Here is a 15,568-nt window from a genome sequence, read left to right on the forward strand (position 1 = left end):
TTATGCAATAAAAAAAATAGTTGTCATTATTATAAATACGTATTTATAAAATATACCAACGTATTTAAAAAAATGGAGAAGATATTGCATAAAATCATAAAAAAGTATTAATAATAGTTACGTTATGGATAAAATAACATTATTTATTTCTAAATAAAATAGGTAATAAATAATGGAAAATATTGTTCTATCTGCCTTTCCAGTTTCCCAGTTTTTAAACGCATGTTACCAATGTCAAAATAAACGTATGCCAAAACTGTCGATAAAACAGTATCACTATTTAAAATAATAACGCGCTGCGGCGCTTTAATGCAGCAATTTCATAAGTGTATTCTTTGTAAGGAGAGTACGTTCAAAATTGAAATCAATTAAAAGCATAGTTATCGCTTAACGCTTTTGTAATTTTACTGAATACTTTAAATAAATATCACTGATTGAGTGATTGCAGATTAGATTCCGCCACCACAAGGATGGCGGCTGCTAAAGTGAATGGTTGTGTTTCATTAAATGAAAGAAGTTCAGCAAGTGAAAACATAAAATGTGATAATAGTGACAAAAACATTGGAAACGGAAAAGTTCACCATGGTTTAAATGGTTACGAAAAATCTAAGCTTAAGCCTACTACAAATGGCTTTAATGTAAGTAGAATGTTTTATTAATAAATAAGGTTAACATCGTAAATTGCCGGTGCCTGTAATTTCTCTTTTCTGATGACAGGGCTGACACGCCCCAATAGAACAGTGACCTAATGTGGTGCGACCCACTGATACTTCGTCACATTTAGAAAATTGATTACCAAGGCTACTTTAATAACTGATTGTTGCTATCGGCAACCAGTATCATTATAATTTTTCAATTAAAATTCTCTACTCTCATGTTAAATTAGAAGAAAAAAGGTAATTAGTGTAGTACTAATTAAAACTTTTTATAAGTATAATGATAGTCTAGTCTCAATCCATTTAATCCATTCAAAATTCGTGTAAATATATTAAAAAGTAAAACAAATTATTTTGATTTAAATACCCGTAGGTCTTATTAAATTAATTGTAACTATTTGTCTGAAACAAGTTAAAAAAAAAATAACAGTAAATTAAAGTTTAACATGTCTAAATTAAGATAAAAATTACAGTTAGTTATCTCCAGAAAAAGTTTTTCTGTTGGATGCCATACAAAATTAATTAATATGTAGTAAATATTAACAGTTGAAAGTATATTCAATAATTGAACTTATTAAAACTTATATAATTACAATATAAAAGAGTAACATATTTAATCTTATTTAATTAAACCTTGCATAATATACAGCAAAATTCAATTCAAATATCAAACAGTAAAACTAAAAATTAAAATTTTCAAAGAGTTTTAAGTAAATTAAACATCTGAAATAGATGAATGATGAAGAATGCTTTCTTTTATTTATCTCTGTATTTTATTCCTATTAATAGTCTGCTCACTAGTTCACTCCTACAGTAGACTTCCTCGAGTATGTTGATTACGACGTTTATATTACATTGCTATGACTTGTACTGTGTTTTATTTTAGCAGAAATTGTCAAGACTTAGAGACGAGTGTGATTAATAATTTATAGATGATGATGACAAATTGATGTGTATAGTAAATCTAATTTTAGTATCAATATACAACTATAGATCGGATTTACATTAAATTATTCTTAGTTACTCCTTAGTTAATGTATATACCCAAGGATTTTTAGTTGTTTCAACATTAAGGTATTATTAGCATAAGTTACATTATGCCTATAAAGTTATAAAGATATGACGGGCAAATGTACAAAAAAATGTTTAAACACAAGATTTAAAAATGACTCTTAATATTATATAGCTGATTAATTAAGAAAGGTTAAGATTATATCACAATATGCTATGCCCATGGGGGTGAAGCAGTAAGCCCTTGTCGTATATTTGATTACTTTTTTTTAACTCATTTCATACATAGTGCTGAAGAAACTCATCATGAGAAAACCTACAAGTGTACAACGGTTTGTTAGTATCAATTGTTACAAACATTTTTTTATATGTAAAATTCCATTGTTTTTATTTATACCCCATATTAAGTCTTGATATCACATGAATACTATATGTAGTAAATATTCGTATTTGTTACAAGTCCTCACAATATTTCTCATAATATAATTTTTAATAATTACATTGTTAACTTTTTTATTTTTATCATAATTGTAGTTATTTATATATTGTAATTATTCACTGCATATGTTCCTCTTATTGTCCATTCATTTCAGTTAATTATGTGAATTAACGGCTACAGCAATGGTTCCAAATATAAAAACCTCCGTTACATTACGTCGTATATTTAAAATTATTCCTTCGTCTTGGCTAAAAAAGTTTGGTTAAAAAAGTTTTTATTCAAAATCGAAAATGGCTCTTTTACGCCTTGTATATGTTTATCTACATATATTTCAGCAGTAATGTTTTAACTCACTCCTCTATTCTGCGCCTCGAAAAGCAATTTCAGCATTTGGTCCTGCGCTTAAATTCTTTCGGTTTTCCCTCATCGCATTTGTAGAGTACACTCGTGATTGTGTAGACACTTGACACTAATATATCAGTTAGTGAGAGTGACCGCGGTGTCAGAGATTGATCTGAGGAATATAATACGTCCGTTGCCTAATATTGCTTGATACTGATCGTTGTCTATTGGTCTGAATGACATCACCATCATAATTATGTTTTAATGTTTTGCCAGATCGCGTATTACACGAACTGTAACATTGTCGAAACTGTAAATAATTATTTTCCATCCGGTATATAAACTCTCGATTATAATTACAGCCTTTCATGCGTTTCTTTTAATTATATTTATAAACTAGCCGTGTCTACGACTACGTGCGCTTTGAAGTTAATCAACGAAAAAGTTAATATTGTGGCCTAAGTTACTCTTTATTACATCAGCTATCTCTCAGCGAAAGTCCCGTCAAAACTGGTCAAGCCGTTCCAGATATTATCGATAATTGAAAATAAAGTTATTTTGTTATATGTACCGTGTATACATATGCATTTAGTGAAAGACGATCCTATTTTGTTATAATAGAAGATATAAATATATTAAAATAGTAATTTTGTATTTACGTAGTATTTTGATATTTATGTAATAAGCGATATAAATTTCCTCATTGTGTTAGGTAATTATATTTGTTTTTCCCACGTATGTTCCATCGGTCTTCCTTATTTTTATCCTCAACTTATATAAAGACACCATCCCCACCAACAGTGATTAGCGCTGGCGGTTTGTGTGCAGCTTCATTCGAGTACCATAGGAATAACAACACAGACGAGTCTAGAGAAGTCTGTTTACTTGGTGAGACCTAGAGAAGGTTATGATTTTTCTTATTATTATTTTTTTGTTTTAAAATTATAATCCGACATGTATCCACGTTGAAGGCATTTGATATGAATTAGTATTGTTCTTTATCCTCAGAAAATGGCGATTGAAAGGGAGAAAGCGCCCTGGATGGATTGGTCGCAGCACGACATCTTCCCGGGCTCGTTCGAGAAGTGCTCGCTGATGACGGCGGCCCTGACTCATATCGGTCTCTACATCCTCATGTTCCTCGGCTTTGTTAACCAGCTGCTGTTTAAACCAAAAGTCGCCACAGAAAGGAACAGAGAAGTAAGTGTCGTAATAAATATATTTGTTACATACAAAGTTATATTTTATGTTAATACAAAAATATAAAATTTATACTTGTCACATCAGTATTTCCGAAATTAAAGCTAGTGAAAACGGTCGTATATATACAAATATCGGTATTAAAACCTCCAAACCAATCTCTGGTGTAAAATAATGTATATTGGATTTAGTAGTTTCTAATTAGGCATTAATAAAACTCTTTTGACATATTACGATACTAAAAAAATAAGAAATCAGTTTAGCCTTTCTAAAGAGATGTGCTTAAGGACGGACGATATTTCATTTTCATTTGTATATATATTTTAAGATAAATATGAGACAACATCACATACATTACTCTGACCAATGTAAGTAGCTAAAGCACTTGTGTTATGGAAAATCAGAAGTAACGACTGTACCACAAACATCCAGACCCAAGATAACATAGAAACCTAATGATAATCTACATCGACTCGGCCGGGAATCGAACCCACACTGCACTGTACACACCACTCGACCACGGAGGTCGTCAAGTCGTGACGGTAGTTTGCATTTATTTCAAAAATTATCATATTGAGTTCTTATTATCTTTTAACAATATCTTTTGTTTTTAAATTGCTTGTTATTATGAAGTCGATGTTGGTAAAATATGTTAAGATAATGTAAAACGATTTTCCTTTAGGTTGGGTTTTCCGCATTATTCTATGTAAGTCATCGAATACTTGGGTAAAACATAATATTTTAAGTATGAATTTTTTTTATGTATTGGTGAATATTTAAAGATGTGTTTCTTATTATAAGTACAATAAACAAAATTTTCAAAATGTCTTTACAAAAAATTGATACCCAATTAATATTTGGATTATTAATTTACAAAAGAATTATTAAAATTAACTTCTTAAATATTAAACAAATATGATTTAAATAGTTTAATAGTTACTGTATAAATCTTGTTTGCGTAGATTGGTGAAATTTTCCCGTTGAATTACCGAAAGGCAAAATTAAAATTCTTATTTTACTTAAAGCAAGGTATGTGTATAGAGAAAGACATATAATAATTTTCTATTGCGACGGAGTCTGTTATAAACATAATCATAAATACTCCACCATTAATTCTAAATCTTTGTAAGTGAATTGTAACCACGCATAAAGCCTATTTTTTCCTTATATACGCTAGTCTATCTAAATAATATACTTATCTAAATAATGTATTTCGAACGCTACTGACACCATCTATATATTTATATATATTGTAACAAAACTTAGTACTTTACGGTGTTCCACAAGGTAGAATCCTAGGATACTTAATCAATGTCTAAGAATTTTTAAGAGTTCGAAAGGCACAACTCGTATCTCAACGTTTCAATTTTGTTATAACATATAAAAATATATAAACTATATTAGTAGCGTTGTAAATACATTATTTGTATAACTGTCTAATAATTGTCACATACGTAATATATGAGACCAACCGCTTCGGAACTATTTTTTCAATTCATCTGTTAAGGATATGAAATGGGAGGCCCGGTTTGTGTGATATAAATTTGAGCTGGTAAAGCCGCAAGGACAGCTACTGTATACTTCGTCGCTATTTATATTATGTCAATAATAATAAACATACATTAAATATAATTAAGAATAGATTAATGATTCTTTTAATACCTACCTAGCGATACATAGCATCGAATGCTACACATCGCCGGCCATATTTATTTTAACTTTTTTTTTAACAATGACTATTTTTTCCACGTCGTTTTAATCATGATATTGCTTTGTAGTGTGATGTATCATTCGAAATTATAGAAATGGATTTTCCAGGGTACGTTTTACATTAAATATGTCTGCTAGAATTTAAACGCATTAAAAATGAGTCTCGCCGGTTTGGGTTAAAAATATGCAGGCTTAATTTAATGGGATGTGTTACGCAACCTCAATGTAAAAGATAATTGTACTTCCAATCTCGGGATCGTTTATTTCATTCTGTAGTAATGGAACTATTCATGAATATACTCGTACACACGTCACACATCGTGGATATTTCTTTATTGAATTGTTTTTCTTTTAAAACAATTATATAGTGTAATTTCAGTAGTTCGGGATGGCCAAAATAATATTATCGTTTTACAATGATGCTCCAATCTCTCTATCTTTTGTTAGAATGCCCCGCTATCGTCCAATTGTTTTATAATGACAGATCTCTCATACTTTAAATAAGAAATAGTGTTACATGCCACTATTAAATGCTATGCCATATAAAATAATATTAATTACAGTTATACAAATTATTGATCAATTAATTACAATAATAATTGTATATAATACAGTAAATTCAATAGGTCCTGCTATATTAATAATATGCAATAATAATGTGATATAAATAATGATATAGAATCAAATGTCATAACACCGTATTGAAGACTAAAGTTACTCTCGTAACACTAGCGTCCCTCTCCGGCATCACACGGGTTCAATGCTGATACGAAATGAAATACTGAGTTTTTCTTGTTTCTTTATATGTTGCCCATATACTCTCGAATCAACAACAAACAACAACAGTCTGTAAATTCCCACTGCTGGGCTAAAGGCCTCCTCTCCCTTTGAGGAGAAGGTTTGGAACATATTCCACCACGCTGTTCCAATGCGGGTTGGTGGAATACACATGTGGTAGAATTTCTATGAAATTAGTCACATGCAGGTTTCCTCACGATGTTTTCCTTCACCGCCGAGCACGTGATAAATTATAAAGACAAATTAAGCACATGAATCAGCGGTGCTTATCTGGGTTTGAACCCGCAATCATAGGTTAAGATGCACGCGTTCTAATCACTGGGCCATCTCGACTCACTCGCATTAAAATTGGTTGCGCAATTTTGAAGATCTAAGCATTGATACGGACATACAGCGGGAAGCGACTTTGTTTTATACTGTGTAATGATAATGATTGGTTGGTCAGTCTTGTTGCTGGGCTGATTTCGAGGATAATGAAAGTCACTAACTAGTTCACGATTTATTAAGGAGACGGTTCAATTATAAGGACTGTGTCGCACTTGATAGACACTCTGTTTTACATATGCAATGCTTCGACTTTTATACATGATATATTCCAAAGAATATGAGATACACAGATGTGAAATATTTTAGTCATAGAATATGTAACTAAACTAACTGTTTACTTTAATACCCATGTGCATATACGGCATACTCTTCGTTGGCGTTTGAGGGGTTTCGTCGTCAGGTGTTAGCTATAAAAAGCGTATCCTTCCTTGGGGTTCGATCTTGCCTCATACAAACTTATCAAACGGTTCAGTGCTTTGGTCGTGAAAGCGTAACTCTGAGTTACTTTCGCATTTATAATATAACTATAGAATAAAACTTTTGCTGTTCCTTTTTGTTATAATCTTATTTATACCCTTTACGTCATAAGTAGTTTCTTATGTGCATATTAAATGTAATTTCTATAAAATGTTCTCTTGTTTCCTTTCAAATGGGGCTGAGATGGCCTAGTGCTTTGAACGCGTGCATCTTAACCGATGATTGCGGGTTCAAACCCAGGCAAGCACCACTATGTATATGTGCTTAATTTGTGTTTATAATTCGTCTCGTGCTAGGCGGTGAAGGAAAACATCGTGAGGAAACCTGCATGTGTGTAATTTCATCGAAATTCTGCCACATGTGCATTCCACCAACCCGCATTGGAACGGCGTGGTGGAATATGTTCCAAACACTCTACTTAATGGAATAGGAGGCCTTATCTCAGCAGTGGGAAATGAACACTACCTACCTGTACTTTACTACCTTTCAAACATTCTTGACTACAGTTGAGTGTGAGTTGATTCAACTACAGTAGTATGCGTTCGCTTTACGCACTGATATCTATGTCCTCAATTTAGTAAACCAGTAGCGTTATATCGATATTTTTTAAATCGATGAATTATGACGTGTTCGATAGTCGATGCGATATTGTTATTCGATAGTATATCTTATTCAGAATATTCTAAGATTCATTTCCTGTTCGAATAATATGAACTGATTTTGAATTCTTCTTTAGACTACATAACTCTAGGTTAAAGTATATTATTTCATCAATGTGTTTTCAAGCAGGAAGATATATAGACTTACGAGTCATATTATTATGATATTGTCATATAGATAATTAATTTTAATATTAAATTTATTACTATTATTATAAGTAGAATTCGAAATTAAATATAAACATGAGATAACATCACATACATTACTCTGGTCTCAATGTAAGTAGCTGAAGCACTTGTGTTATGGAAAATCAGAAGTAACGACGTTACCACAAACACCCAGATCCAAGAGAACATAGAAAACTAATAATAATCTACATCGGAATTGAACCCGGGACCTCGGAGTTGCGTACCCATGAAAACCGGTGTACACACCACTCGACCACGGAGGTCGTCCTAAATTGAGAATTACTTACAAAATTTAGAAAAACTTAGTAAATAATTTTTTAACGTGATTAAAATTGGAATAGTTTTACGTAATATTAGATCTCTACTAAAAACGTCCGACCTTGATAAGTCGACACACAAGTTTATAAAACAAAGTCCAGCTAATAACTTAGTCTGTTAAAATCAGATGTTTATGTAATGAGCCGAAGATGATAATGACGGATGATAATCATAACGTTTTTTTTGTCAAGACTTTTTAAGAACTAGCGCGCACTGGTAACTTTTGTCACGGTGACTGTTTCGTCACTCTTGTCGTGTCCATGAATATGTATGGAGGTGCGCCCACTTTACGACGTGACAATTGGGTGACGTTTGTGCCTGCATCTGTACATATTCACGGATTTGACAAGAGTGACGAAACAGTCATCGTGACAAAAGTTACTAGTGCGCGCTAGTGCTAAGATAAATTGTTTTATATTATTAGAAATGATAGTTTAAGGAGGCGGAGACTGTTACATATATTTACATGATCTAGAAAAGCCTATTCTCCGACTTCCATTCCGGTTGATTTCCAAGAGTACCGAAAGTTGTAGGTGGTAGGGCTATGTGCAAGCCCGTCTGGGTAGTTACCACCTACTTCAGTTATTCTAGCTCCAAACAACAGTACTCGGTATTGTTGTGTTCCAGTTTGAAGGGTGAGTGAGCCAGTGTAACTACAGGCACAAGGGTCATAACATCTTAGTTCCCAAGGTTGGTGGCACATTGACGATGTAAGGAATAGTTAATATTTCTTACAGCGTCATTGTCTATGGGTGATGGTGACCACTTACCATCAGGTGGCCCATATGCTCGTCCAACATCTTATACCATAAAAAAATGTATTTAAATGCTGTATGCATGACTACCTATTTTATTGGTCTAGTGGTTGGTAAGACCGCATACGACGAAAAATTATTGGGGTTTTTCTATAGAAAATTTTTCAGTAGCGACCCAGAGTTTGTAATATAGAATGGATGTTTAGCGTATACACATGTTTTAATAGTAAAATGGTAACTTAAATTAGCTCGCTTTAGTTAAATAGTCATCTAGGCAAATAGTTCGTTCGGCTTTATACTGATTATATTGTAATATTCATTAATAAATCTATATTTTACGAAGAGGTCATAGAGTTGAATTCTTATTTTATCGTGCGAAGTTAATAAAAAGCGATTACTTGGCAGACATACGATTTGTAACCCGATCCTTAGCTCAATGACGTCATTCCCTCCTTATTAAGCTGATTACTTTTCCTTCTATACGTAATCGACGTATCGCTCATCAGAGATTTGAGCTTCATATCTATTTAGATAAAAGTGAATAATTGTAAAGAAAGACAGATTTTTGATTGTATCCATTATAATTATGTGTATTCATTGTGATAATTTATTTATACCAATTTTATAAGAGTGAATGTTACTCTTTGAGCCTGTTATGCTTCCACAGTTAAACCAGTAAACCGAATCTGGTGACATTTTTAACCGACTTCAAAAAGAAGATTATCAATTCGTCTGTATTTTGCATGAGGCAAGACTGAATTCCAAGTACTGCAAACAGCCTTGCACCCCCCATAACACGCAGACGAAATCTATATAGTTTAGTTCAATAATAGAAATACCATACAAATAACAATGATGGTAGAGTTTTCATTATTAATGTACTGTCGTTTCCGAGTAACGAGCAAGAAACAAATAAAATAACAAGAAAGGTATAATCGCGATCAAAATTAATTCTATTTAAAACTGAGGAGTTTTGTTTGCTTTAACGCGCTTATCTCTGGATCAACACATTCTATTTGAAAAACTATTTTTGCCTAACAGAAGTGTCATAGATTTAACATGACGCTACAAACTACACATCAGACGAGATTACGAGCGTAATTACAAATATTTCGAATAGTATTATATCATTTCACACGCGATTTAGCAGAGTTTCTCTCGGACTATTTCGACGTCGGTGACGCGACAGCGAGCTATTGAATATTCTATGGGCTCGTTACTTGTATAAGTAACAATTCTGCCCGAGTACTGATAAGATATTGCGATAACAGAACATTAGTCATGTATGTATGGTGTATCAGATAAGCCTAATCTAGACTATTAGAATTTTGTGCCTCGGAAGTATACAGATTAATTCTATTGACCAAAAGTCAACCTGTCGTTTTAGTATTAGTTCGTTAAAGTTTAAATGCATAAGTATTTTTTCCATCCATTGAAAATTATGAGCACAGATGGCCCAGTGGTTAGAACGCTTGCATCTAAACCGATGATTTCGGTTCACGCCCAGGTTTGCAGGACATACGGCCTTAATTTTTAACCATTACATTTCAATATTATGTCTGTCGATCAAATATAAAATACAAGTTTTTTTTAATATTAATCAAGTATCAAAGGGCGCCAAATGTATATATGATATTCCCGAAGCGCCGAGATGGTTAAATTCGGTTCTGTTGATACTCTTCATCTATTAAATTATAATTTTAATCAAATCCTAAATGAAAACTTGTTATCGCTATATAATAACTACACAGATATTTTTAATTAGAACAGCATTATTATTAACTAATTTTTAAATGAAATTAAAAATTGTATCATACCGAATAATTGCATTGAAGTAAGTTTATGTTCTTGTATTTGGCAGGAACGTATTTTACGTTAGGCCCTCGAGGCGTGCGCAGTATATTATATATTAGTTGTGTCCGCGACCTTGTACGCGTTTGAATTAAACAAAAAAACTTGTAGCCTAAGTTACTCCTTAGTATATTAATCATCTGCCGGTGAGAGTCCTATCAAAATCGGTCCAGCCGTTCCAGAGATTAGCCGGCAAACAGACAGACAGACAAAATTGTAAAAAATGTTGTTTTGGTATATGTACCGTGTATACATACATATGCATTAAGTAATAAAGAGCTTTTTTGTATTACAAACAGACACTCCAATTTTATTATATGTATAGATTACATAGATTCAATTGTATCCAAAGTATATATTTTATTTAAAAAAAGAACATGTTTTGACTCTGTGGTGTATTCTATAAGAACTATATTAAATGCATATATAGCACATGATGTTTTATGAGTTATTGAATTGATTTAATCAAACAGAAATAAATAATACTCACCTGCCCTTCAACACATTGCCAGATATCGACTCTGTCTGTGTATAGATTCAACATATGCACACAGACATAGCACATATAATTAATTATACTCGCATCTTGATAGCCATTATCATTATCATTACATAGTATAAAACAAAGTCGCTTATCGCTGTCTATCCATATGTAAGCTTAGATCTTTAAAATAACGCAATGGATTTTGATGCGGTTTTTTTAAATAGATAGATTGACTCAAGAGGAGGTTTCATATGTGTAATACGTGTACATTATCGTAGAGAAATACTGATAAATTGAGAGTTTTCTAAAGTGATGTCGTAAATGAACAAATTCTGTAGTATATTTAGTATCAGTATTGCACCCGGAATCGAAATGGCCCAGTGGTTAGAACGCGTACATCTTAACCGATGAATGCGGGTTCAAACCCAGGCAAGCACCGCTGTTTCATGTGCTTAATTTGTGTTTAAAATTTATCTCGTGCTCAGCGGTGAAGGAAAACATCGTGAGGAAACCTGTATGTGTCGGATTTCATAGAAATTCTGTCACATTTGTATTCCACCAACCCGCATTGGAACAGCGTCGTGGAATATGTTCCAAACCTTTTCATAAAGGGAGAAGAGGCCTTTAGCCCAGCAATGGGAATTTACAGGCTTCCGTTGTTATTGCAAGCATTTTTTCGAAAAAGAAATTGTCGAAGCCGGCGCGGTTTCTTATTGTATATAAAAAAAATACTACTATTTATAATGAGAAAGTATTTTATCATTGTTTTTTACCTCGTAACGATAAACTTTGTACACATCGTAATTAATTATATGTAATTTTCTTATATTAAAATTTGTCGTTTATATTTATATATACGCAATTATATATAATAGTTTTGCCCTCATATTATTAATATATAACATGATGGATGGTGGGTTAATGATAAACTACCACACTAATAACCTGTTTGTATGTTGATACTATGTAAGATTGGTGCTGATAATGATCGAATCTATTTTAATATATACCTAGAATTATAAAAGGTGGTTAGTTTTTATATAGTACTTTGTATTAGAATTTACTGTTAGGTTTATTTAAAATAAAATGCGTTAATAAATACTTGTACTGAATGACTTCCGAGCTGCATTTTATCAAATGCTTCCTAGAAATCGTTATCGTTTGTCACCGTGTCACATTTCTTCTCAAGTGAAGTGACAAGTGTAATTACTGATTACAAATATTGTTTAGACTTGTCGCTATATTTTTATGTAACTGCCTCACAATCTAGTTTACTTTCTTTAAACACTATTAACAAAATTGTAATGGTGTATTTGCTATAGTGTAGGTCGTTACTGAAGTTAGTTGACGTCGTCCGCAGGGCTACGCGCCGCTGTACAACCCCTTCGAGCAGTTCTACTCGCGCTACGTGTACCGGCGCGTCCGACACATCTTCAACCGACCCATCTGCTCCACGCCCGGCGCCGAGGTCACGCTGAAGGAGCGCTACACGGACGACTACAATTGGTCATTCGGGTACGACTGCCTCACGACTCCCGACCATAGAGCTCCACACGTTGAGACTCGGCCGAGACGCGTGGATTACTCTCGCCGCCTCTGGTAACAGGTTCACGGGCACGGAGCGGCGCTGCATCAATCTGGGCTCGTACAATTACCTGGGCTTCGCGGCGCCGCGGGGCGCGTGCGCGGACGCGGCGGAGGCGGCTGTGCGGCGCTATGGACTCGCGCACTGCTCGCCGCGCGCCGAGCTCGGCAGCTCACGCCTGCATCGCGACCTCGAGCGGACCACGGCCGACTTCCTCGGCGTCGAGGTACCGAGCCGTTTATGCTTCTGCTGACACCCTTTTTTTTTTTTTTCGCTGGAAAAACTCTTTACGCGCTTCCCCCGCGTGATGGAAGTGGGGGGGTGTGTGGGACTCCCCGGTTTCCTGGACGCCGAGTGCACCCAGGACACCCGGGTTTACCCACTAAAAAACCAGCGGTACCCTCTCCGTCTTTCGGCGGGCGCCACGGGATCGCTTACGCATGCTACCGTGACTTCTGCTGACACCCTGTCTGAAGATCATGTCATATTTTTTTTCTAAGTCATAAACATTTGTGGTGCAGTCGGCGGTGGTGTTCGGAATGGGGTTTGCCACAAACGCGCTGGGTCTGCCCGGGCTGCTGGGCGCCGGCGCGCTGGTGCTGAGCGACGAGAACAACCACGCGTCGCTGATACTCGGCCTGCGGCTCGCGCACGTCACGGTGCGCGTGTTCCGACACAACGACGTGCGACACCTCGAGCGCCTCGCGCGCGCCGCCGTCGCCGAGGCGCGCTGGAAGAAGATCGTCATCGTGAGTCGCACTCCGTACTATGTGATGACGCTCTAGCCGTGTCATGAAGAGACATACCTACATCCGGCTCGAAGGACCAAAATGAACGGGCTAGTTAGCACACGTTCACTTAATTCGTCAGATGTCAGATGTCAGGTAGATCGGAGAGCAATCGGGGTTGTCGTCAAGCAAAGAAAACAATATGTTTATCAAGCCAACCGATACTACGGAGCGTCTTTATTACACTGAAAGTACATAATTATAAAATGTAATAACATAATGATCGTAACTGGGTCATACGAATTGTGTGTAATACGAATCGTCAAGTGTCAAAGACACATACACATGTGATGTCCTAACGACGACTAACGAAACTAACAGAAGTCAAAGGCCTTGTAATAAATACATCTTTTTTTAATTACAAATACTGACAGTTGAATGAGAAAAGGTTAAACATTCTACACAATTTTTTGAGCACATATAAATCCAGTCCGTCTTTTCAGGTGGTGGAGGGCGTGTACAGTATGGAGGGCTCGATAGTGCCGCTGGCAGCTCTGGTCGCGCTCAAGAAACAGCTTGGGCTTCAGCTGTACCTGGACGAGGCGCACTCCGTGGGCGCCATGGGCCCGCGCGGTCGCGGAGTCACAGACCACTGTGGAGTCGACCCGCGGGACGTGGACGTGCTGATGGGCACCTTCACCAAGAGCTTCGGTGCCGCCGGCGGATACATCGCCGGTCAGTCTGACTACAATAACTTGAACATGTGTTTCAAAAGTTTATATAAATCACACAAGCAGTTCCGTAGTTGTTAGATGACGAATGAAAGTACTATTGATCCAGGAAACTCGAATTTTATTTGGAACATTGCTTTACATATTGTAACAAAAAGAAAACATCTATAGCGCGATTTAATATCCTACTAATGCCATCTATTAATGACAACTAATAAAATAAGTTGATAAATATAAACATGAACAGTAGTTGAGTATTAATGTTGTTGTATTTCTGTTGGCAGGTTCGGCCGAGCTCGTGAACTGCGTCCGCGCGCAGGGCCACGCGCACGCGTACGCGCACTCCATGGCGCCGTGCGTGGCGGCGCAAGTACTGACGGCCATGCGCGCCATCGCGTCGCCGGCGGGCGTGGTGCGCGTGCGCAGCCTGCGCGACAACACGCACTACTTCCGGCGGCGCCTGCGCGACATGGGCGTGCTCACGTTCGGCCACGAGGACTCGCCCGTCGTGCCCATGCTCGTGTACACGTTCAGCAAGATGGCGGCCACCGTGGAGCGGCTCACGGCGCGCGGGGTGGCCACCGTCGGCGTCGGCTTCCCCGCCACGCCGCTGAACAAGGCACGCATACGGTGAGCCTTTGCGTTAAGTTCCTCTAAACGATAACGGCTCCGATTCTCATGAACGACTGACGAGATGTTCATATGTAAATCAAATCCACACTCTACTCCCTCACTCACATAATCCGATGAGCCGGCAATCCGACACGTCCAAAAAGGGTTGAGGGTCGGAACGACCGCTTAAAGATCTTTTTTTTGATACGGAAATGTATATCACGTAACCGACGGATTCAACTAACCCCTCAATGGGACGTCTATTCGCCTTACTAAAATAGAACCAAAAGATCTCAATCGTCTAATGCTCTTTGAAAAATCAGGTTCTGCCTGTCGGCGGCGCACACTCGCGAGCAGCTGGACGAGTGCCTGGCGGCCCTGGAGGACATCGTGGACGAAGTCGGCCTGCGCTACTCGCGCCGCTAGCGCCCCGCTGCCCGTCACTAGCACCCCGCTGCCCGTCACTAGCGCCGTGCAGCTCACCGCTAGCGCCCCGCTGCTGGCGCCTCGCGCTACTGAGCTGCGCGATGGCCCCGGGTGTCAGCCTGCGCCCCCCGGGTGTCAGCCTGCGCCCCCCCGCCGGCGGGCGAGCGCAAACCGGGGGCACCTGTCAGGGCCGCGCCGCCCGCCTCCGTTGTTATTTCCTAGTATATATGTTATACTCAATAAATTATTTTTTCAAGCTTTTTTCTCTTT

General features: G+C 36.8%; 1 protein-coding gene across 1 annotated transcript; it reads left to right on the plus strand.

The window, feature by feature from the left end:
* The first annotated feature begins 294 nt into the window (after positions 1 to 294).
* Positions 295 to 15,558, plus strand: LOC124531789 (serine palmitoyltransferase 2). The gene is made up of 8 exons (XM_047106316.1): positions 295 to 638; positions 3,457 to 3,648; positions 12,577 to 12,731; positions 12,823 to 13,027; positions 13,323 to 13,550; positions 14,033 to 14,264; positions 14,545 to 14,890; positions 15,196 to 15,558. The coding sequence occupies exons 1-8, from the start codon at positions 471 to 473 to the stop codon at positions 15,296 to 15,298; spliced, it is 1,629 nt and encodes a 542-aa protein (XP_046962272.1). The 5' UTR covers positions 295 to 470; the 3' UTR covers positions 15,299 to 15,558.
* The last annotated feature ends 10 nt before the right edge of the window (positions 15,559 to 15,568 follow it).

Source organism: Vanessa cardui, chromosome 8 (genome assembly GCF_905220365.1).
Source record: "Vanessa cardui chromosome 8, ilVanCard2.1, whole genome shotgun sequence".
NCBI lineage: Eukaryota > Metazoa > Arthropoda > Insecta > Lepidoptera > Nymphalidae > Vanessa > Vanessa cardui.